This window comes from Nannospalax galili, unplaced genomic scaffold, assembly GCF_000622305.1.
Source record: "Nannospalax galili isolate Female #2095 unplaced genomic scaffold, S.galili_v1.0 scaffold525, whole genome shotgun sequence".
In the NCBI taxonomy this organism is placed as follows: domain Eukaryota; kingdom Metazoa; phylum Chordata; class Mammalia; order Rodentia; family Spalacidae; genus Nannospalax; species Nannospalax galili.
Window position 1 is genome coordinate 3,451,308 of NW_008353937.1, and position 22,474 is coordinate 3,473,781.

Below are 22,474 nucleotides of genomic sequence, written 5' to 3' on the forward strand. Positions count from 1 at the left end.
CATCATCGCCACCATCATTGCCACCATCAACACCACCACGATCACCACCATCATCACCACCACCATCGCCACCATCATCGCCACCATCATCGCCACCATCATCACCACCACCATCATTGCCACCATCATCGCCACCATCATCGCCACCATCATCACCACCACCATCATCACCACTATCATCACCATCACCACCATCATCACCACCATCACCACCATCACCACCACCACCACCACCATCACCACCATCACCACCACCATCATCACTACCATCACCATCACCACCATCACCACCACCACCACCACCACTACCACTATTACCACCAGCACCACCACCGCCACCACCACCACCACCAAGTACTTACTGTGCCACCTCATGTAATCTTCTAGGCGTTGTAGCCAGCACAGGACTTTGGGAGGGCAGAACCCTGCTCTCAGCACGTCTTCCCTGTGACCGTCCTCGTCGTCTCCTTCTCTCTCGTCATTGCTTGGTTATTTTGTCGACACTTCGTCATACTTTATAAGTGACTTTTGTGAATCTTAATTTATTCTGCTACCGCATTCTGAAGTAATTACAATGGTGATACCTTTTTACATTGTGAGACTAAGAGCTGGTAAGTTATATAGCTCGTCCTTCCCTATCTACCATAGACTTAGATTTCCTACCACAGAGGGAGGAGATTGGAAAAGGGACAGAGATTCCACTGATTTCATCCATGCATCAAGTCCAGAGGCCCACTCAGAGCTTTGTATTACCCTGGCAATTCCAGCTCGTTAGTTCGTAGGTTGTATTAGGGAATCTGAATCACAGTTGTTTTTCCCCACTTTGCCTATAATTCCTTGTTCTTGCTGGGCCTTCCTTGAAGAGGTGGCATTATTACCGTGTTGTGTGATTTGGAGAAGTTGCAAAGGGGAGGGAGTGTTACAGAGACAGAAAAGTCTCTCAGAGGCCAGAAGTTCAAAGAGGCTGTTAGGGCTGGTCTAAACAGCCATCCGAGCTGTCAGTCAGGGATGGGGCGTGAACACTAGATACTGAAACGGGGACAGTAGGGTCACAGGTCTGGAATCTTCAAGTAAAACAGTTCCTGTATTTCTTATACCTGGTGAGCTTCTGACTGTGTTTGAGGTGGGAAGAGTGAGCTTTTTCCCCTTAGCAGGGTTGACCTGCTGCACAAGTAGCCTGGCAGGTTTGGGAGGGAGGATGTGGGCACAGGAGCAGGCCCGGGTAGAAGGGAACTGAGAGGCACCTGGCAGCTCTGAGGGCTGGGTTATAGAAGGTGTCTCCTCAGGGGGCAACTGGCCAGGGCATTGTTACCCTGGCGTGTCTCTGGGTGATACCCCTTTGTGGACGATCCAGACTCTGCCCATTTCAGGAGAGAGGCTGCCTAGGGACACTACTGGATCACAGATTCCCATGGTCTCCCTGGCCCCTTGCCACTTCCTCGGATTTTCCTTCCGAAGAACCGAGTTTTCAGGGTGCTTGACTTCTGAGCATTGCTCTTTTTTCTCCGTGGCCCTCTTGCCTGCCGTTGCGGCTGCTCTCCAGATCGCTGTATTTGACGTCCTGCCATGGTGGTCCCTCCTATCCTGTGCTTCATACACAGCTTATCACTGTCAGCTTATTACATCACAACATCCTCTGAGCATGCCTCATGCAAGGTCTTGGCCTGCTAAAGAAGCAGAGAGCTGCTGAGACCCCACAGCTTCCCCGTCTGGGAGATAAGGCTCATGCCCTACGCCCCCATACCCTGCATGTTCATCTGAGTCATTTTATTCCGTCTATAGCCAGGCTTTCATATCCCTTTGTCTCCTCTCTGATTCCTCCCATGACACACTCCATCATCAGAGCAACGCTGTTGGCTTGGGTCCTGAATTCTGGTGATCATTCATCAGGTCCCACTGGCCTTGAGGGAACATAGTTTATTCATCTTGTAAAAGCAAGCAATTCTCTCTGGAAAAACCTGGAGTGTCTATCTAGATAGAACATTAAAGATATCTCTTTGTCCATTCCCTGAGGAAAAACAGTAGGCTCTTGGCTCTCTTATGATCAATCCTTTATATCTGCAGTCACCAGAAGAGAGTCAGCAGGAAGGTAAGACCAAGTGCCTCCTAGGCTTGGCTCACATCTGAAGGTATTTATGACCTGGCAAGATTCAAGAAACTCATTCTGGCCTGGACCTCACTATATCCTGCAGGGTAAAGTGGTCCAGTGCCAGGGATGAATCCAGAGGTTCTGATCAGCATACACTGCAAGCCCGTATATGACCATTCCGCATCTGCCCTTGTATTTGATATTATTCACCTTCAATCCACACTGCTCTCCCCTCCACCATGGTTTTTGCTGTGGATCATATCCACCTCCAAGGCAGCTTATTTCTCCATCCCACAAATGTGCGCTGAGCATCCACCATGTGGCAGCTACTGTTCTGATCCCACAGGGTAGAGTATCAAACAAAACCACAGCCAGTGCCTGCTTTCAAATGGTTTGCATCCCAATAGGGGCAGGGAAGCAATAAATAACACAAACATCTGTGTCAGTGGTATCACACACTAAAGGTTGTCCACAGGGTAAAAGGCACAGTGGGCAGAGGGCATGCTATTTTCACAGGGCTGTGGAGACACGTGGGAGGGTGTCTGAGCAGAGACCAGATGGGTCCTGGGAAAGGCAGCTCTGCAGGTGGAGGGAAATCTGATTGAAGAAAGGCCTCGAGGGTGTGGTGATTTGGTCTGTTCAAGGTAGAGGCGAGAAGAGGTGGAGGAGGGTACAGAGGCGTGAAAGGGTCCAGGGATGGGGTCATGAAGGGCACGCTGGGGCAAAATTCAAATTTTGCTCTGACTTAAGTATGATGGTGTTTGGGCAGAGGAGATACAAACTGATGGATTTAAATATATTCCTGGCTTCTGAGAGGGGGAGGTGTGAAGGATAGTATGTGCTGGGGGCTGCAGCAGTGGACAAGGGGTGAGCTGATGGTGGGTAGGATGAGGTGTGCTGAGCCCCCAGGGCTTTGGTTTGACCAGCCTTATGCCATCTTTTAAACCCTGGACCCCTTGGGTGGCCCTGCTTGGTCCAGGACCCTCAGGCCCTTTGGGGCTCTCTGCTGGCCCCTGCCTCCCTCCAGCCATGTGCTTCCGTTAATCTTGGTGTATGGTGATGCCTTGTTCGCATCTGTTCTGAGCACTTACCTCTGCTGCATGCGGTTGCTCTATAAGAGGCTCTTCCCTCGAACATCACTTCAGAAGGTCTCCTTTGCAGTCTTCCCAAGCCCTGCACAGCAGCCTCCTATCTCCATCACCTCTGCATTCCGCCCTCAGGCGGTGTTTATTGGGTGTGTTGCAGTGGCACAGTTCATTCCTTGTCGCCCTCAGAAGCCAGGAGTCCTGCGTGGACGGAGCCCACGGCTTTGTTCTGTTGGTGCCCGCCCCCCCCTTGCTTTCAGAGAGGAGAATGGAGTGTGGGTGAGCAGGCAGGAGAGAGAAGCACATGTACGGCCTCCACTCACCGACAGCAGGCTCAGCCTATCCGTTGAGGCTTCAGGGACTCCATTGGAAGGAACTCAACCAAGTTTCTCTCCTGTGCAACCCTAAAATCTGTGTGTCCTTAACAAATCAGCACGCCTGATGGTGGTTTCTGGAGGACTGCCAGCTCTCGCGCTGTGTGGACTGTGTGCTCCACTGCGTGTGTTTGCAAGCGTGCTGCTGTGGGGAGGTGACGGGTGAGAGCAGCCAGGGAGCTCAGCAAACACCGAGTGCTCATGTGGTACAGGAGGAGGACGAAGGGAAGGGAAGGAAGATGACAGGAGGACAGGAGGCCGAGGACAAAGAAGAGTGGGCGAAGGAAGACAGGACGGAGGCAGACAAAGGTCAGAGAAAGCTGCAGCCAGGCTGGGCTCAGTGTGAGGAGAGGCAGGCCTGATGTGCGTGGAGGACGGGGTTGTAGCACGACTGGGGCAGAAGTGGAGGAGCAGAGGCCAGCGTCACTCAGTGGGAGCATTTTCCAGCGTCTTGCAGCTGTTCTAACAGCACTGTCCAAGCTTAGCGAATAGTTCAGGACCACTGAAATATTCAGGGGAACCGGCTGCATCTCAACTGTACCCCATCCAGCTGTGTAACAAGCAAGCTTGGTTTCTATACCCGCTGAGCCTCGAACACCTGCCACACAGGGGCACAGGGTCCTCTTGCTGAGTAGATTAAATGGGACTATCTAGGAAGAGCTAGAAAAATTTTCCTCCAAAGCTATCTTGAGATATGTAGGTTTTATAAAGTGTCCTTTTATTTCATCAGGAGGAAGTCCAGGAACAGGGTAATAAAACAAAAGAACTCACAGTCTGTCACTCAGCAGACCCTGTTACGTTCTTTCTGTTCACCGAATACATCAGTGCACATCCCGCCCTGTTTAAGCATGGCTTCTGAGGTGAGGGTGCCTGTGCCCATGTCAGCAGAGCTCCAGTGTGCACACTGCACAGATTCTAATCACTGAGGGGTGCACACAGCCTCACTGACCCACTTATCCATGGGGTGGGGGACTGTCTAAATGCATCCAGTCTCACCCTTGGGTGAGCACTATATGACTGTGTAAGTCAGAGGGGGGGAATCTTTCCACATAGTCCTGTAGGATGCAGCCCAGGCATGTTGCTTTTAAAAGCAAGACTTGGAAACAAATTAGGTGTGATGCTACAGTTTATGAAGATTAAATGAGGAAGCGTGTGTATGTGTGTGCGAGAGAGATTGTGTGTGTGTGTGTGTGTGTGTGTGTGTGTGTGTGTGTGCCCATATTCTCTAGAGACATTGAACACCATCTGATCTGTTAGGAAAGGAACTGAGGGGTAAGGGCAGGGTAAGATGCTCCTAGGCAGGACTGGAGAGACTGCTCAGTGGTTAAGCAAACTGACTGCTCTTGCAGAGGACCCAGGTTTAGTTCCCAGCCTCCATGTGATGGCTAACAGCCATTTGAAACTCCAGTTCTGGGGAATCTGAAGCCCTCTTCTGGCCTCCATGGGCATTGCATGACACGGGTGCACTTATGTACATGAAGGCAAAACGCTCATATGCATAAAATTAAAATAAATTACAAAATTTAAAAGAAGATATCCTTACTCACTGCACCTTGCTCTCCAAGGAATTCGGTCCACGCACTCTTGTAATGTCAGTTACAGAGAAAGGAACCAAAGCTGACCCCCCAGACGCATAGCAGCAGGCCCTTTGATGATCCTACATTACTTCTCTGTAAGGCGCTCCTGGCTGGACAGGATTTCCAGAGAAACGTTACTGCGCGGGCTTTGAGCGATGATGGTTTGTGCTAACTTTGCCTTCCCTTCTGCACTCAGGGGAAGAAAGGTGACGTTGGTCCGCCAGGACCTCCTGGAGCGCTGGGCCCACAGGTAAGGACTGCCTTCAGACCCTCCATGTTGCTGTCTCTGACTCGGTGACCAGCTAGCAGCTCTCCACTTACAACCAGCATCTTGGTAGTGACCACCATCAAAGCATTGACAGAATGGCCACCGGTTCCATCCAGTTTCCTGAAAAGTAAGGCTCAGAATGACAAATATGTTTTCTCTCATATGTGGAATCCTGTTTACACATACACATACATACACACGTGTACACACACATGCACACGTACAAAATGATAACAAAGGGAGCCATTTGGAAAGAGGAGAGGGACTAGTTAGTAGGAGGTGGGAAGGGGCAGGAGAGCATAATATGGATGAATATGGTCAAAGTATAGAATATGGTTGAGCAAAATTAACTCCATGAAATCCATCACTCTGTAAAATGAATACACACTAATAAATATTTAAAAACACAATTATAGAAAACAAATGAACCAGCAGAAAACAGACAAAAACCAAAAGGTCACTAGGTCACCTGCCCTTTCCTCCCTCCGGTGTAAGAGCTGGGCAACATGGTGAGCTCAGGCCAGCCTAGGCTACAGAGTGAGACCCCAGTTCAAAAACCCGTAAGATCACCTGATGTGATAAAATCCGTAGTGTTCGTGAAGATGTTGCAATGAGGTGGGATGGCTGGCCTGCTCATCGGTAGCCCCTGCAGTGCTGTGCAAGGCTAACCTGTCTCAAAAAATAGATGGAAGGAAACATTCCATATTAATGTAGTTCTATTAAAGTATTTAAACTGTGGGTTTTCTTCTTTACTGTTATCTCTGGTTTCTGCCTGGCAAAGTACATTTCTTTCTGTGTGAATTTTGAGGCCTTTTTCTTCCTGCAGCTCTCTACTGAATACCAGGTGTTGCTGAGCTGGGTGCTATAAACACATGTCACAACCTTTCCCCAGGAGATTTGTCAGCAACACTGCATGTTTATTGATTGGCTAAGGGGCTGCAGTGTTCAAACTAGGTACTGCCTGGTGAACGGATTGGGTCAGCAGGCCATGTGGTATGGAATTTTTAGTAGGTACTGCCCAGTTCCCTGGACTGGGTCACCAGGCCATATGGAGTTTACAGTAGGGCATGGTGAGTGGTGCCTTGATTGGGCAAGAAGGTCATGTGTTACGGAGTTTACAGTTGGTATTGTCTGGCAAATGACTGGGTCACTGCTGTTGGACACAAAGCCTACTTCAAGCCAGCCATGCCTACACGAAGAGGCAGAGTTGGTCTGGCTCTCTGCCATTCTCCCCTCTGGCTCTCCCTGATGCACGTGTACCCTACCATTCCTGGCCTGACCTTTTCTTTCTCCTGCTTGGCATCCATGTGTTCATCCTGCCCCCCCACCCCCATCTTGACTAATTCTTCTCCATCCTGTATTTCCTAAGTACCTAGTGTATACCAAACTCTACTCTGGAGGTATATGACCTAAATAGCCAGAATCTATCATCTGAGGACCCAGGTGCCAGTGGAACGGGAAGAGACGTAGGCGGAGGAGATATCTTACTGCCTTCCTGGATTCTCTTTGTATCCAGGTAGGCAGGACCAACAGATGAGGAATGACAGCACCAACAGGACAGTTCCCCACAGCTCCCATTGCGGTTGTGTGGCGTGTATACAGGCTGTGTCGGTGAGCCCTGGAGTGGGCTCTGGGTAGACGGAGTCCAGGGAGGCATGGGTAAGAGCCGTTACTGTGGTTTTCAGGAAGAACAGGGACCCAGCCGCTGAAGACTGGACAGGTGGAAACATTCCGGCTTTCTCTGAGTATTGACGTACCCTTTTGTATCTTGTGGTTTGATCCTGGAGTCATTTGGTACAGCAGATGATTTGTACAGTGATCATGATCTAGTTGTAGGACTCTGATGAAAGGCAGGGGACCAAGGCCTGAACTAAGGATTGGTTGGCAGAGAGAGGTCTTGCTCCCAGGGACCTAGTTAGCTGTGTCTAGGAATTAGCTAAGCATAAAAATGAAGCCCACGTTACCAGCTCCACATTGTGAACAGGTGTGAAGCTTTTCAATCTTGAAATTGCAATTAATGGTTGAATTCTGCTTTCCAGTCAGACAATCTGTTTTCGTTCAGCTGAAATCAGGGTAGGAGCATAAACATTCTTCTGCAGCTTTTGTGGCTGCCATTCAGTATTGTGTAAGCTCACCTTCTAAGTTCTGCTGTGACACTGAGCTCCACGTGTTAATTATTATTCTATAATCTCACCACTTGTAGGAAATGGCAAAATTAAACATTTTTATTGTTGAAGTGGTACATTTTACTGCTGATAAAATTACTTCTGATGGCCAGGCTTGACAGTATACACCTTTAATCCCAGCATCCCAGAGGCAGAGGCAGGCAGATGAGTGTCAGGTCAGCCAGGGTTACACAGTGAGACCCTTTCTCAAAAAAAAAAAAAAAACTTCTGTGACTTTAGACAGGAGGGCATGCATTGCCTGAGAAAGGTGGCTTACTTAAAATATAATTTTCCTCTTTTCTGAGATTGGCTGTAAAACAACCGGCACACTGTTCCCGTTTGGCTCTACCAGGTCCTCCAGTTCCAGTCAGGCTTTTCCGAAAGCAGTGGACCATGAGAACTAAGTGTGCCCACCCATGCTATCCTTTGAGGGGAGTGTTCTAAGGAAAAGGGTGTCTGTGTGGGATCTTCCCACCTTATGCACAGGTGGTGCTTGGTGCTCTGCAGTGTGAGGACCCTCAGGAGGGAACGAAGCCAGGGAGCGGGTTAGCGCCAGAGCTGGGTAGGTGTGTGTGCTCATAGGCCTGTGCGGAAAGTCCCCAAAGGGGCAGAGATCACATTTACCCCTCAAACTTCTACATCCTAGGGAAAGACGAGTTGTAACCACCTTTCCCCAGGAAATAAATGTCTCACCTGCTTAGGAAATTAATTTGATTTCTGTGCTATTCTATGCAGACAGTTTTCATGTGTCTTCAAATTCTGTCCCACTTCATACATGTACTCCAGTTAGAACTACAGTGATAGAAGTAATTATTTGCTATTTCTTTATTAATGATACTTAGATTAATTGGCTATTTATGTATCATCATTGTGACTACTAATCACATTAGATAGCTATTTAGTCGCCGTGTCAGGATCAAATACTGCTTCATTAATAATAATTGGACTGATTATTTAATTAATATGTAGAGTCATTGCTTAGTTGTTTCCATTAGTGGTAATTAAAACAGGCAAGTATTTTGTTACCATTTAGATCTGTTGGCTAATTTGTCACTCTCATTAATAGTCTGATTAATTAGCTAGAAGTCTTCATTAGTGTTCAAAAGAGAATGAGAAGTAACATTTGTGAAGTTCTCCCAGGTTCTGGGCTGGTTTACATGCCACCTTGGAGTCCAACATCATGATCTACCTTACTTATACTACATTTGGAGAGATGATGGTTTGCAGGCAAAGTTCACTGAGCTACTAGACGGTGCTAGAATTTGACCAGGCCATTCTAAACTAAAGCCGTAGATGTTTTTATTTGCTGGCTGTGCTGGAGAATCAACCCAAGGCCTTGCATGCAGCAGGCAGGCACTGCACCACAGAGCTCTATCCTCAGCACCAAGCCTGCTTCACACCAACTCTAGTCTATCCATGTCTTTGCGCTAATAAGATGAATCACTTGCCTGCAGCATCTTGGGAAGCTGATGACGCTGATAGATTTTGCCCCCCTCTCTCCATCCTCCTTTATCCCCATCCCTTTCTTAAGACGCTAATATCTTCATCTCTGAAAAGGGATGGGAACATGGAACATCCTTGGTCTCTTAGGCATTTCTTTTGGTTGGGAAAATGGGGAGAGGAAGGGGAATTTCTGTCCCTAGAAAACTTACATGCCAGATAGGTACCTGTAGGAAAATGAAATAGAAGACAAGATCTTTTGTTCCATCTTCTAGGTTTATATGGACGTCCACCAGTTGGGTATTGATACAAAAATGGTAATTCTGTTTTGGAGATTGTTCAACTTGACTTTTAGGAGAAAAGATATGTGCAATGAAGGTACTAATTTGAGTTAACCAGAAGGTCAGGTGCAGTTTGAGATCATTCTTAACCTCTCTTACAGAGTTTCTCATATTTAGAAAGTGCAAACATCTTGCTTGGAGAGCCTGGCCAGCAACAGTGGATGAACCAGCAACTCTGCACACGGTCCGTCTTACTTCATAGCACTCCTCCTCTCCTTCGTATACCTTATATTCTTTCTCTCTTCCCCCAAAGACTCTCCAACCCACATCAAAACCGAACCCGCCCTTCACTATGTCAGTCACAAACCTGTCCCTTCCTCCACAATACCTCCTGTCTCCACTAGAGCCCTTCTTTGTGTTAGCCACTGCCATGGACCCAGGCCCCTATCCGGGAGTCACCAGGTCACAGGACTCTGCAGTCAGCCCCCGCCCGCATCCTCTCCTTCATCACCTTGCCCTAGTGCCAGCCCTGTGCCTTCCTGCCTGCTCCTGCCTTTTCTGCTGCCTGCTGGTCTCCTCTCAGGGCCTCAACTCACCGGTAGATGAGTAGATGGTGAAGTCTGTCTCTCTACACTTACATCTGCTCAGGCCACTCTTTTAAAGGACTTTGGGTGTTTTGTTCCTCCGTCAAAGACAAAGCCTGACCATTTTAGCCCAGATGCATTATTCTGTCCCGGGCACCCTGAGCTGCTCGTTGCCATCCTTGGATGATCACTGGACCTTGGCTCATCCACTCCATCCACTCGCAGTGCGCCTATCTTCTCTCCCACTCCCATGTGTTCAGGCTACAGTCGACCCCTGAGATGTTCCCCACTACGCCTCCACCCGGCAGGTATCACTCCAGGGCAGCTTTGCCATTCAGTTTTAATTAGAGTCGTTGAGTACTTCTTGAACTCTTCCACATGTGGGAACCCATGGCTTTTCTGCAAAGCAACTCCGCAAAGAAAATAGTTTACCTACTATACATTTTCAGAGACTGCATGCCTTGCTGCCAGTAACACAGCTGCTCCAGATTTAAGCCATCTTTAACGTCTTCCCCAGAAGGTCGCAGGCATGTGTTCCTTTATTCTATTACAGTGTGATCTTCTGGCAGGAGGTTTGGACACTTCGAGATCCTCGAGGGCTCAGTGGTACTCAGTAGGTGTTGAAGGAGCCCTGCCTCCGCTGTACTGGATCTCTATGAATAACTTCCTCTGAATGTCTTAAAGCAAAGCACTGAGTTAAGGACCAAAGATGTGCTTGGGCTTTCCTCGGGGGCCCTTAAGGCATCAGTGGGAGCCTGGCATCTTGTTATTTATTTAGCCTTCACCTAAGGCTCGTTCTCCCTGACCTGATGCTGCGTCTCACTCACCAACACTCTGGAAGAGGCCGTTGTTGCTTGGCCCCCTGAAGCTTCTTTGCAACTTGTCCCATGAAGGTTTCAAAGGGGACAGAGAAGCCACATAGTCTAGAACAACTGGGCCCCAAAGGGCCCCTCAGTCCTGGAACCTATCCCTGCTTTTTTCCATCAAAGCAGAAGGAAAGTACCCCAAGTCCTCAGACAAACTTTTGTGGCTTGTGGAACACTGTGCAAAGCCAGGCAGAAAAAGGACGAGCTAGGATACTAGGTCTGAGCCTGGGCTCAGTGCAGAGAGTGCTTGCCTAGCACCGGGGAAGCCCCAGCACTAGCACTGGGTTCAGTCCCCAGCACTGTATCAAACCTAGTGTGTGGTGCACACCTGTCATCCCAATACTTGGAAGATGGAGGAAGGATTGGCAGTTCAAGATCATCCTTAGCTTTGTGGTAAGTTCAAGGCTGACCTGACTTACATGAGACCCTGTCTCCAAGACAAACAAAAATAATAGGAGAGCTGTGTCCTGGGTCTGGGTCCTGCTGTGGGTTCAGGGGAATGACGACGTGGCATTCTAGCCAGTAGGGAACAAACACAGCATCCATGCTGAACTCAGCACATCTGGGCTGTCATTCTTGGGGCAAGCATCTGCCTCCTATACCTGTTGAGAACTTTTTTTCATTTCACGGATGGAAAAGCGAACATCTATAGATAACAAGCCTGAGAAACCTTAGGTCCACAGATGTGCTGTATTTGATTTACATAGCCTTTACAAAAATCTGTTTAAATTCTCAGTTTTCAAGGGTTTTTTGTTTGTTTGTTGTAATTGAGCAGTGTGTCCAAAAGTCTGGATTTCCTGAACATCCAGTGGGCTGTTAGCAGGGCTGGACTTGTGGCAGACTCCAGCTGAGACCAGGACTCTCTATCCACATCTTTCTCCTGCAGATGGACCACCCCATCTCTCTAGTTCCAGGGCTGTGCCTCCCCCTGGCCCCATCTTCCTGGCACACAGGGGTTGAAGCTGTAGACCATTCTGGGTTTCTCTGCTGTCTGGTGGCCTGTGGTTATGTGTAGTATGAGGCAACCATGATGCACCCACAATTCTGGAAGGGAAACCAGGCAAGATTCCTCCTCTGTGATAGGGCCATGGTTAAGAGGAAAGGCCAGGCAGGCAGAGAAAGGTGTCATCCCTGCTGCGCTCATGGTTGGACAAAGGACAACCACTGACCAAACATAAGAAAATTCGAGTCTTGCAAGGAAATGTCCACATTCTTCCCAAATGGAGCCCTGACAGGGATAGACAGTGCTCTGGATCTAAATGCTGTGTGGTTGTGTCCACATGTGTGGTCTGGATGCAGCAGGCTGGGTAGCCCAGTGGTTTCTCGGTCCACCCCAGCTGGGACTGAGTTCCCAACCAAGGGTCTGAATACTCACAGTCTCCTCACAACCTCCATCTTCACAGCAGAGACAGGCCTGGGGAGCTTGGGATTTTCTCTGACCACAGAGCCAGGGAGCCTACCCTTGTCTGCCCTCTGTGAACCCTGCTAGCCAGGCTAAGGAGGTGCCTCTCATATCCATGGCCCTTGACAAGCTCCCTGATCTTTCCTGGAGTCGGGTGTCTCCTCCCAAGCTGCCCAATATTCATTATTCTATGCGATTCAAGAGATGCTTAATGGAGACTGTTCTCAGACCCTCTGCTAAGATGGCACGGTAGAAAACAAAACAGTAATAACACACACTGTGGTTGCTGCAGCTGCTGGGCTCTGTGCCCATTTCCCTGCTGACACCACCACATAGGCTTCCCAGATATGTGTGAGGGGTGTAGGGCCTCTTTCTTTAGAGATCAGCAGTAGCGTTAGGGAAGCCGAGGTGCTTGCCTAAGGGCTGCTCACCACATAGGCTTCCCAGATATGTGTGAGGGGTGTTAGAGATCAGCAGTAGCGTTAGGGAAGCCGAGGTGCTTGCCTAAGGGCTGCAAGTAGCAGACACAGCCTCCATTTGCTGCACTGAGCTCCCCTGAACCCCACTTGTAGGGACTTGCACATAAGCAAGCAGTCCGTCTAACCAGAGATCACAGGGCACAGGAGGAAAGAATAGCTCTTGGAATGTCAGAACTTTGAAGAACTGCCTTTCTTTCCTGGTGTGGGAGTGACTATCTCCTGCCTGGAGACTCAAGGGCCAGGGCATGCACTATCTTCTGACACCTGGGGTGTTGGCCCTCTTCATGGCTACCCAGAGGCTGAGTCAAAAACTAAGTGAGGTATGGTAAGAGCGGAGTCCATGCTTCACAAGGAGTCCCATAGCAAGAAGAGGCTGGATAGAAGCTTCAGAGGCAAGACAGCTGCTTATGCTCATCTCCTACTGCCCGTGGACACGGCTGCCTTTAGAAGCCAGCTCAGGCCATCAGCGCAGGTCCCTCGGGGCAGGCTGACTGCTGCTTTGTGTTGTCCGTCCCCTTCCCACCTGGACTTGCAAGATGCTCCGTGTAAATTGGAAATGGAGGCTGAAGGCTGTTTGATGTCTCCTGGGAGCAGCTTCCAGACCCTCTGACAGCCATTTCCAGCTGCTTCTGGCCTTTTCCTCTCCCCCTCCGCACGGCTACGCAGTGGGGAGGTTTAGTTACCAAGACTTTCCTCCCAGGCTTGAGCTTACTGCAGCAGCCCAGCAGACCCTCATTAAGCCCCTGCTATGTGTGGATCAGGGATTCAGGGTCTATGGTTTTAAAGTAAGTGATCTCAAACCTATATTTAGATTCTAGATTCTCCTTCAATAGGAGAATGGAGCTTGGGGGTGGGGGAGGGGCATGACCCATGTCCTGAGGGGCCCTGTGTGAAGGCAAGGCTGGGGTCCAGGGTTTTTGGGGTGGGTAGAACAGTTTAGAGGGAGCTATCCCAATGCCAGTCAACTCTGTGGACCCCAGTTAATTTTGTTCCAAGTTTTTCTTCCTCCTCTGCAATGCAGGCTATCAAGGGCTGCCTCCCTTGATCAGCATGGGGATCTAAAATGAGATAAAACCTGGGCAGTGCAAATACCAGCCAGAACACTCAGCTCTGGTGATTCTCCTGGGTTCTGCTTTCCATGTGTAACTGCACTCCTCCTCCCTGAGATAGTCTTAGTACAGCTACCTGGGCAGGGCTGTGGTGGGGATGGATGTGGATGGAGCTGGTGACCAAATGATCCCCTACCGAAGAACATCGGGGCTACCAGCCCCTGACCTTAAGCATGCAATCCAAGCCTACTGCCCTGGAGTCTGAACGGGGCCCCCCGTCCCTGTGTGTATGGCCAGTGATCCAGGTATGGCACTCTAGGACCCTTCAGGAGCCATATTCCTCTTCCACCTGGAGAGGACAGCTGTGTGACCTCCAGCAGGATGCTTTACCTCTTGGGCCAGTCAATACTGGAGGTTTCATTTCTTACTCAACAGTCACTGAAGACCAGCTCTAGCTGTGGAGACTGAGTACTAGAAACCGCAGCAGGGCATTTACAGGAAGAAGGAAAAACGAGAACAGGGTCAGAATAATGATGAGATGGTCATAGCCGGACGTGGTGGTGCACGCCTTTAGTCCCAGCACCTGGGAGGCAGAGGCAGGCAGATCCTGTGAGATTGAGGCCAACCTGGTCCACATAGTGACTTCCAGGAGGGCCAGGGCTAGAGAGACCCTGTCAAACGAGAGAGAGAGAGAGAGAGAGAGAGAGAGAGATAGACACTAGGGTGTTCACTTTCTGAGACAAGTATTTTGAAAGGCACAAAACACTCCATGTACGTAAGAAAAGGAAACATACCCATTGTCAGCAGAATGCTATGAGTCTGTCTAGGAAGGCAGTTAAGCTGGGCTAGGGCCAGGGTGCTGTGAGATTGGAGGGACAGTGGTCAGCCTGGCATGTGCTTTGCAGAGAGGTGAGAAGAGCTGAGGGACGGCAGCCCATGGGTGCAGGGCAGTGGACAATGGGGCGCGATGGCAGCCACCCTAGATGCCTTTTCACTGGCCCTTGTCCTCCAAGGAGGAGGGGATTGGTCCCTACTCAGCCAGTGCCCAACTCTGTGGCTCCTCAGTTGCTCTGGTTCACAGCAAACATCTCTGGTGATGGCAGATCATTCCTCTGTAATCACTAGGTCTAAGGGAGACTGAGGGTGCCATGCAAAGCCCTATTTGTAAATGCACGTCTTTGTTTTTGAGGGCCTGACTCACATGCGCCACCTGGTGGATGCAAAGGGAACAGTTCGTGATTGCAATGTCTCTGTCATTCTTTAGTGTTTATCGCCCTCTGGTGGCCGTTTACTATCTTTTTTTTTTTTTTTTTTTTGCATTCTCCAAATGCAAAAATTCCCCTAAAAGTAGGAGACTTCTGGCATTTTCTGAGTACCTGCCCTCTGTCCTGCTCTGCGGGAATCTCCCTGTGAGATGTTAGAACGAGAACATTTGATCCTTGAGGGTGTGAAGGTGAGATAAACAGTTACCCTGGCTGTGACAATAGAAGACAGAAAATTGACTGTACCTGTGGGGAACTGGACTCCACCTCAGGAGGGAAGAGACATCCAAGGATAAAGAGGTGGGGGGGCACATCAAGAGAGGGGCGGGGGCAAGCACAGGCCTTCTGTAGGTACTGGAACCATCAGAATCAGGAGCCCCTCAAGTCCTCTACTGCTATCTGCCTGAGCGTGTGAACTCTAAGAGGAGGGGTCACTGGGAAGAGCTGCTGCGGCCCTGGAAATACTCACAATACTAAATCCTTATCCTCTCCCGGGTCCCCAGCATTGTGTGGTTACTACCAACCCCTGGCTGGTGGCCTAGCAACCTGTCTCTTCTTTCCTTGGTGACCTCTGGATGCTGGGTGCGTACCTAAAAGCACATAAGACGGACGTGTCTTTTTAGACCCTGTAGTTACTCCCAAGAACTTCTAGGTAAAACATCACCTCTTTACACTGGCTCCTCAGGCCTCACCGTTGGAGTGGATAACCGCTCTGTGCATGTGCCTGCATGCACATATGTGTGTATAGTCCTTAAATGTTCAAGTAATTTAAACATACAGCAGAATAGATGATAAAACAGGTGTTAAATACCCATCACACAAATATGGTATATTGTGTTTTTAAAAATTTGCTTTAGAACTTTTCCTTTTGTGTTTCTATGCCTTTTTATTTGAAATGAGAGAGAGCAGGTGGAGCTGGACTCCTACCACAACACCGAGCTCCCTACCCCTTTTCTCTCTCAAAGGACAACCTGTACCAGGAGGCTTCTCTGTGTGCTTTTATAATCCCCCTTCCCACTCTCTTTACAGGGCCCACCTGGACCACCTGGTGTCCCAGGGCCCCCTGGACCCGGAGGCCCCCCGGTAAGGCTGGCTTTGAGTTTTTTCTCTCACAAAGGAGCTTAGTTCTGTGACCAGTGAATGGCTTTTCTCTGGCCAAGAAAAGAGTAAAGGGCCCAGACAGGGAGGAAGACCTCTGGTACAGATACCCATAAGTCTCCACACTGACAGGCTCTTGGGCTCCAGTAGTTAGAAGTAACTTGTGAACCAACCAAACACTTTGGCGCCATCTTTACACATGGACTAGGAGGTGGGGTGTGCTGGGCAGTCTGTTCAAGCTTTCATAGTGGTTATGACCAGGAGCTGTTCCCACAGCAGGTACTGGGGAGGGTAGACCCAGCAGTGGGCAGAGGAGGTGAGGCTTTCTCTCTATGAGTTGGCAGCTGGGACATGGCAGGGGCCTGCCGCTGCAGAGCAGGAAGCTGTGAGTTCACCAGCTGTGGATCGGGGCAAGTCTTTGTTTCACAGTGGCTGGCACTGAGGATATCTTCAGAGTCAGAGACCTGAGACTGAGCCAGACATGGTGCTGGGACAAGGCTCGGTCTGATCTCTGAGTAGACTGACAGTTTCCGGTTTTCCTTCAGACATGGTGCTGGGACAAGGCTCGGTCTGATCTCTGAGTAGACTGACAGTTTCCGGTTTTCCTTCAGACATGGTGCTGGGACAAGCCTCGGTCTGATCTCTGAGTAGACTGACAGTTTCCGGTTTTCCTTCAGACATGGTGCTGGGACAAGGCCCTCGGTCTGATCTCTGAGTAGACTGACAGTTTCCGGTTTTCCTTCAGACATGGTGCTGGGACAAGGCTCGGTCTGATCTCTGAGTAGACTGACAGTTTCCGGTTTTCCTTCAGACATGGTGCTGGGACAAGCCTCGGTCTGATCTCTGAGTAGACTGACAGTTTCCGGTTTTCCTTCAGACATGGTGCTGGGACAAGGCTCGGTCTGATCTCTGAGTAGACTGACAGTTTCCGGTTTTCCTTCAGACATGGTGCTGGGACAAGGCTCGGTCTGACCTCTGAGTAGACTGACAGTTTCCGGTTTTCCTTCAGACATGGTGCTGGGACAAGGCTCGGTCTGATCTCTGAGTAGACTGACAGTTTCCGGTTTTCCTTCAGACATGGTGCTGGGACAAGGCTCGGTCTGATCTCTGAGTAGACTGACAGTTTCCGGTTTTCCTTTTCAAGGGTTTACCAGGAGAGCTTGGCTTCCCAGGAAAACCTGGGCCTTCCGGACATGCGGTGAGTTGCCTCAGCTTATCTTTGCTATGTCCCCTTCCTCTCCTCTGTCACCCCATGCCAGTAACAGCCAGGTATGTGTCCCGACCCCAGGGCACTACACTAGAGCTGACAACTCCCTGTGCAGCCCCTTCTTTCACACCAGGGCCCAGACAGACATAGCTGGGTGCAGATGGGTGCAGGTGGGTGCAGGTGGACACAGGCTGATTCTCCTTCGTTTTGCAAAGACTTCCTCCTGTTACCTCCTCAAACTGCCTCCCACCTTTCCCGGCCCACTTTCTTCAGGTCACCACCCTTTTTCTTATTCCACAAAACACTTCTAAAAGTCCCTTCCATTAGAGTGTGATCACTTATCCTTAAGATACCCAGTGAGTCCCAGGAGCAGAGGTATCCTGCCACTATCCTACCCTTATCTATATCATCCTGTTTCCCACCTGTACACTGAGAAGACCTGGCATCTCCGGTGCCTTCTGAAGTCTACTGAGCCCTGTGAGTGGTGCTCTACCAGCTTGAATGCCACAGGAGAGCTGGCATTAGGTGCGTGACTCTCTGGGCTCACTGATAGAGTGACTTGAGAGCAGTCTGTCACCCTGAGATCATATGCTGGGTATCCCTGATGGCCTGTCCTTGGGGATCCTGCTTTACTCCAGGGAATGTATTTGTGACAAGTTCTGTCTCATGGAGCTGCCATGTGGGAAAGTCGGGGCATGAACAGGGTCCGCAGACACCGAAGAGGGGTGCAGCACACAGCAGTTTCCCTTCTCTGTGGGCTATAGAGCCCTTGGTGAGCACTGATGGAAGAGCAAAGAGAAAGGACAAGAGATTGCCGCCACTCCAGCAGCCAGAGCCGTGCTGTCCTCAGGGTCCTGTGCTGGAGGGCAGCAGGCACCAAGCCAGGGTAGGATGCGTGCTCAGGTGAACGGATGTGGCCCTGGTGGGTCACCAGGTGAATGCCACAGTTGCCAACAGGCATTGATTTAATGCAGTCAACTGTAGTGTCACCAGTGAGCACTGTACGTGAGAGACAGGGCCAGAGGGCAGCTTAATCACATCAGTCTCATCTGACTCAATGAGTTCATCTAAAAGTGCTCATGTCAGTCTGGGCATGGTGGCGTATACCTGTACTTCCAGCTCTTGAGAGGCTGGTTGGGAGCATCTCCACATGTTCTGAGTCAGCCTGGGCTACATACTGAGACTCTGCCTCAGAACCCAAAGCAAAACTGCACATTGTGAGCAGGAGCAGCCAGAGGAGTGGAGGTGTTTGCGGAGCAAAAGAATTTGAAAGACATTATGGTTGTTTCAAGATGAGGCTGTGGGTCAGCTCTGCCTTCGGCCTTTGCTGCTCTTGGTCAAAGTCACAATTCCATCGATCCAAGTGACCTTGGCCCCTGGTTGAGCTCCTCCTCCTGCCCTTCCAGTGGCCTTGACGATCAGCAAACCTGAGCGAGGGGAAGCTCTGTTTACTTCCCACAACCTTCCCAGGCTGGGGACAGTCTTAAATCATTAAATTCTGATTTAGAGGAACCAACAAGATCATAAAAACAAATAAGAACTTAAAAAAAATTATTTTTTATGGGTGTATTGCCTGCATGTGTGTAAGCACACTCATGTTTTGCAATGCCCATGTAGGTCAGTAGAGGGCATCAGATCACCTGGAACAGGAGTTACGGATGGTTGTTAGCCACCATGTGGGTGCTGGAGATTGAACTCGGGTCCTCTGCAAGAGCAGTCAGTGTACTGCTAAGCCATCTCTCCAGTCCCCCAAACAAGAACTTTGAAGACACGTACTTGTAATGGCAGCACTCAGTAATCTGAGACAGGGGCTATGAGTTCAAGGGTAGGCTAAACCGCATGGAGAGCACCAGGTCAGCTGGGGTTACAGAGTGAGACCATGTCTCGAAGTACAGAAACAGACAACAAACAGGAAAATTCACCTTTCAAATAGCACTAATAGCTGCCCAGAGCTAGGCCTTGAGATAGTCTGTCAGGAGACCCTGTTTCCCTTCAGTCTTCATAAGGGAGTGCGTGCGCTCAAGATATGCGACTTAAGACCCAGGAAAAAGATGATAGAGCATTTTAGGTTTAGTGGAAGGGTCCTTGTCCTAGGCATGAAGCAGGAGGCCCTGCAGGCTCTGTCCCCTGCTCTGTGACCTCAGGGAGGCCACTCCACCTTGGATCCCTCCCCTCATCTGGACACAGCAGCTGGGGTAACATCTGGAGGGGGTGAAGGAAGCACGTTGAATCAGAAGGTACAGTGTGAAGATCTTTGCAATACTAGGCAGGGATGCCATGCGGGGAGCTGGGGACTGGCTTATTTGAAGGAAGAGAGGAAGGACAGATCTGGGTAGGAAGGGATGAAGCAGACTGGCAAAGGATTGTGCAGAGGAGCTCAGGAGCAATGCACGTGGCACTGTCCCCATGGCCTCTTGGAGGCCGAGAAAAGGAAGAAACCTTGGACAGAAGGCTCAGCAGACCTCCCTCCATCTTCACTCACCTGCATGTCTAGGAAAGGAACCAGGGTATTGTTGACATGAGGGACTTAATTGTATAGTCCCGGCAGGAAGGAAAGCCTGGCTAGCAGAGAAAGTTCTCTGTGGGGAGAGGACACAGCTTGTAAGTGGGTGTGCCCGTGCAACCCAGTCTGGCTTTCGAGTAGTATTTCGGGTTGTAGACAACTTCCCACGAGGCTTCCCTGCCTGCGTGTTTGTTTTCATTTTCTCTCTTTCCTCTCTTGGTCCAGGGGCCACCTGGAAGGGATGGGCTGAATGGACCACCAGGCCTGCCCGGCTCCAAGGTCAGTACTTAGAGGGTGGAAAGAGTTTGGGAACCAAAAACACAGGAGCAAAGGAGGTTCCTCATGACTGAGTTCTAAAATGAGATGAGCACCTGGGCTTTGACCAGGACGTAGGAGAAATGTTTGACTTTCCAAGGTCAGGTGAAGGAGAGCTGTTTACTTCTTACATAACCAAGGATGGAGCTGAAATCTTTGGGCTTCAAAATCAACATGCTGTAAGTATTTATCTTATTTTTACTGGAGTCAAACTTTCAGTGACCCTTACCAACGTGGGAGACTTCAGTTCTAAAAATACTGCAGCCGAGCTCATTAGAACAGGGGTCTGAAGGGAGGGAAGTGAGAGGTTAGATACCAGAAATGGGAAGCTAAATTCACAGTTTAAACACATCAAGTGAACAAGTAGTAATGGGCAGTTTTGACAAACAAACTGTCTTCTTTCATTGTAATGTGTGTCCGTTCAGCGTGCCAGGCCACGGCCCTGGAGAGGCAACTGTCGAAGGCAGTTTCATGTTATGGGAAAATTCATTGTTCTTTTCCGATAAACATGGACTCAGATTTCTCATAACAAAATGTAGAATAAGTGTGGATACACAATCATTTTATTTGTGTATGTTCTTTGTACATAGTGATGGGTTTCACAAGGACATTATTATTGAAGTTTATCTCAGGCTTCAACTAGATTCGTACCCTTCCCTTGGGTCCTTCCCCTGTAACCTCCATCCCTTCTCACAGCCTGGCTCCTACCATGATCGTAAGTATTTATAGGAAATCTAGGAACCACAAGTAAGAGAGAGCACATGGCATCTGTTTTCCTAAATCTGACTGACTTCACTTAACATGATCTGTAGTTACATTGTTTTCCTAGAAAATAACATATATAATTTCATTCTTTATGGCTGAATAAAAGCCCATTGTGGATATACATGCATACATGTGTGCATACATGTAACGTATGTCACACTTCCTCTTATTCATTCGTCTGCTGACGGACACCTAGGCTCATCCCATGGTTGGTTTTTGGGATGGTCTCTGTGGTGTGTTGATTTGGAGTCTTTGGGAGGTCACCATTTAAGACCACGCAGGTAGCTCTACTTGTCTCCTCGTCTCTCAGAGGACAATGGATGATCAAGTACTTTGGAAAGTAGTGCTATGTCCACTGTTTCGTGTTTCAAGAAACATGGCTGTGGAATAGGGAACGAGCAGGTAGTGTGGGCATAGTTAACCACAAAGAATTAGGGTTCAGAGCCACCGATGCCCAGGTGGACGGGAACCAACAGATGCGGGTGTTCAACCCAGACTTGGTGCTTTTCGTGTTGACCCTGCTTTACCTTCCTACAGGGAGAACCAGGGGACCCTGGGGAAGGCGGCCTGCCTGGGAAGCCAGGACCTCGGGTAGGACTCACCCGCTTTCTTCTTGTGTGTGCCCCTCTGGGTGGGGTTGTGTGGCTGTGTGTGGACCTTACCTCATTAGGATGTATCAGCAGGGGCCTGGAAGCGCATAGGAAACGGGCAAAGGGGCTACTTGGCAGGTACAGCAGTGCCTTGGGGCTTCAGTAGGAGAATCAGGATGCCCTCAGGCTGGCCACAGCAATGCCAAGGTCACCTCCTGGGGACAGGCTGCTAGGGGATGGAGTGGTCCTGCTAGGGGATGGAGCGGGGAGGCCCCAAGAAGAGTTGGGAGGGTCTGTCCTGTCAGGGGGAGGCAAGGGGACAGGTATGTCTCACTTTCTCTCTCTCTCTCTCTCTCTCTCTCTCTCTCTCTCTCTCTCTACTGTCTCTCTCTCTCTCTCTCCCTCCCCTTCTTTCCCCTCTAGCCTTGTTTTTCCTAACTGGGGCAGGCTTGAGAGTTCATCGAGCTGGGCTTGCGGTGGTGGAAAAGCATGCAGCCTGGGTGGGGAACTGGGCTACTTGGCCTGTGATTGACAGGGTGCAGCTGTGAATGCAGATGGCCCGGAGCCCTGTGCCAATGGCTGTTGCTGCTGCTCTCTGTGGACTTCTCTTATAGGCTGCAGGGTCCGGCTTCCTGAGCCTCTCTGATTAACATCCCAGCATGGCTAAGGCTTAGAATAGCCAACAGAGAGGTGGTTCTGGGGGGACTGTGGTCAGACAGGAGACTATGTGGAGGGCATTCCCTTCCACCTTCCATTTACCCAGTTCCCCCTGTGAGCTGTTTAAACACGGTGTCTGGACTTTCCTAAGCTCTACAGGGCGCACTTACAGCCTGCAGTGAAGAACATTGTGGGTCCTGCGTAAGGACGTGCAGGATGGATGGGGTTAGTGAGTCAGTCCAGTCAGATCAGAAGATGGCCTGACATTAAAAGGCAGCTGGGCCTGCCTGGGAGTGACCCGATGGAAGGTACATCAGGTCACCTCATTGCTGGCCAGTGATCAAACCCAGTGCACTTCACTTCCGTGGTCCTTCTTCCCCACCACGCTCAGCCCCTTATTCATGCTCAGCATCCAGGA

The 22,474-nt window shown here is 49.8% G+C and overlaps 1 protein-coding gene across 1 annotated transcript in view; it reads left to right on the forward strand.

Moving 5' to 3' along the window:
- The window catches only part of Col22a1 (collagen type XXII alpha 1 chain), a 214,016-nt gene that overhangs the window by 129,528 nt on the left and 62,014 nt on the right, over window positions 1-22,474 (forward strand). The window contains exons 23-25 of the mRNA XM_029554999.1: window positions 5,322-5,375; window positions 15,951-16,004; window positions 17,164-17,217. Of these exons, the coding sequence (XP_029410859.1) occupies window positions 5,322-5,375; window positions 15,951-16,004; window positions 17,164-17,217 (162 nt within the window). The remainder of the gene's footprint in view (window positions 1-5,321; window positions 5,376-15,950; window positions 16,005-17,163; window positions 17,218-22,474) is intronic.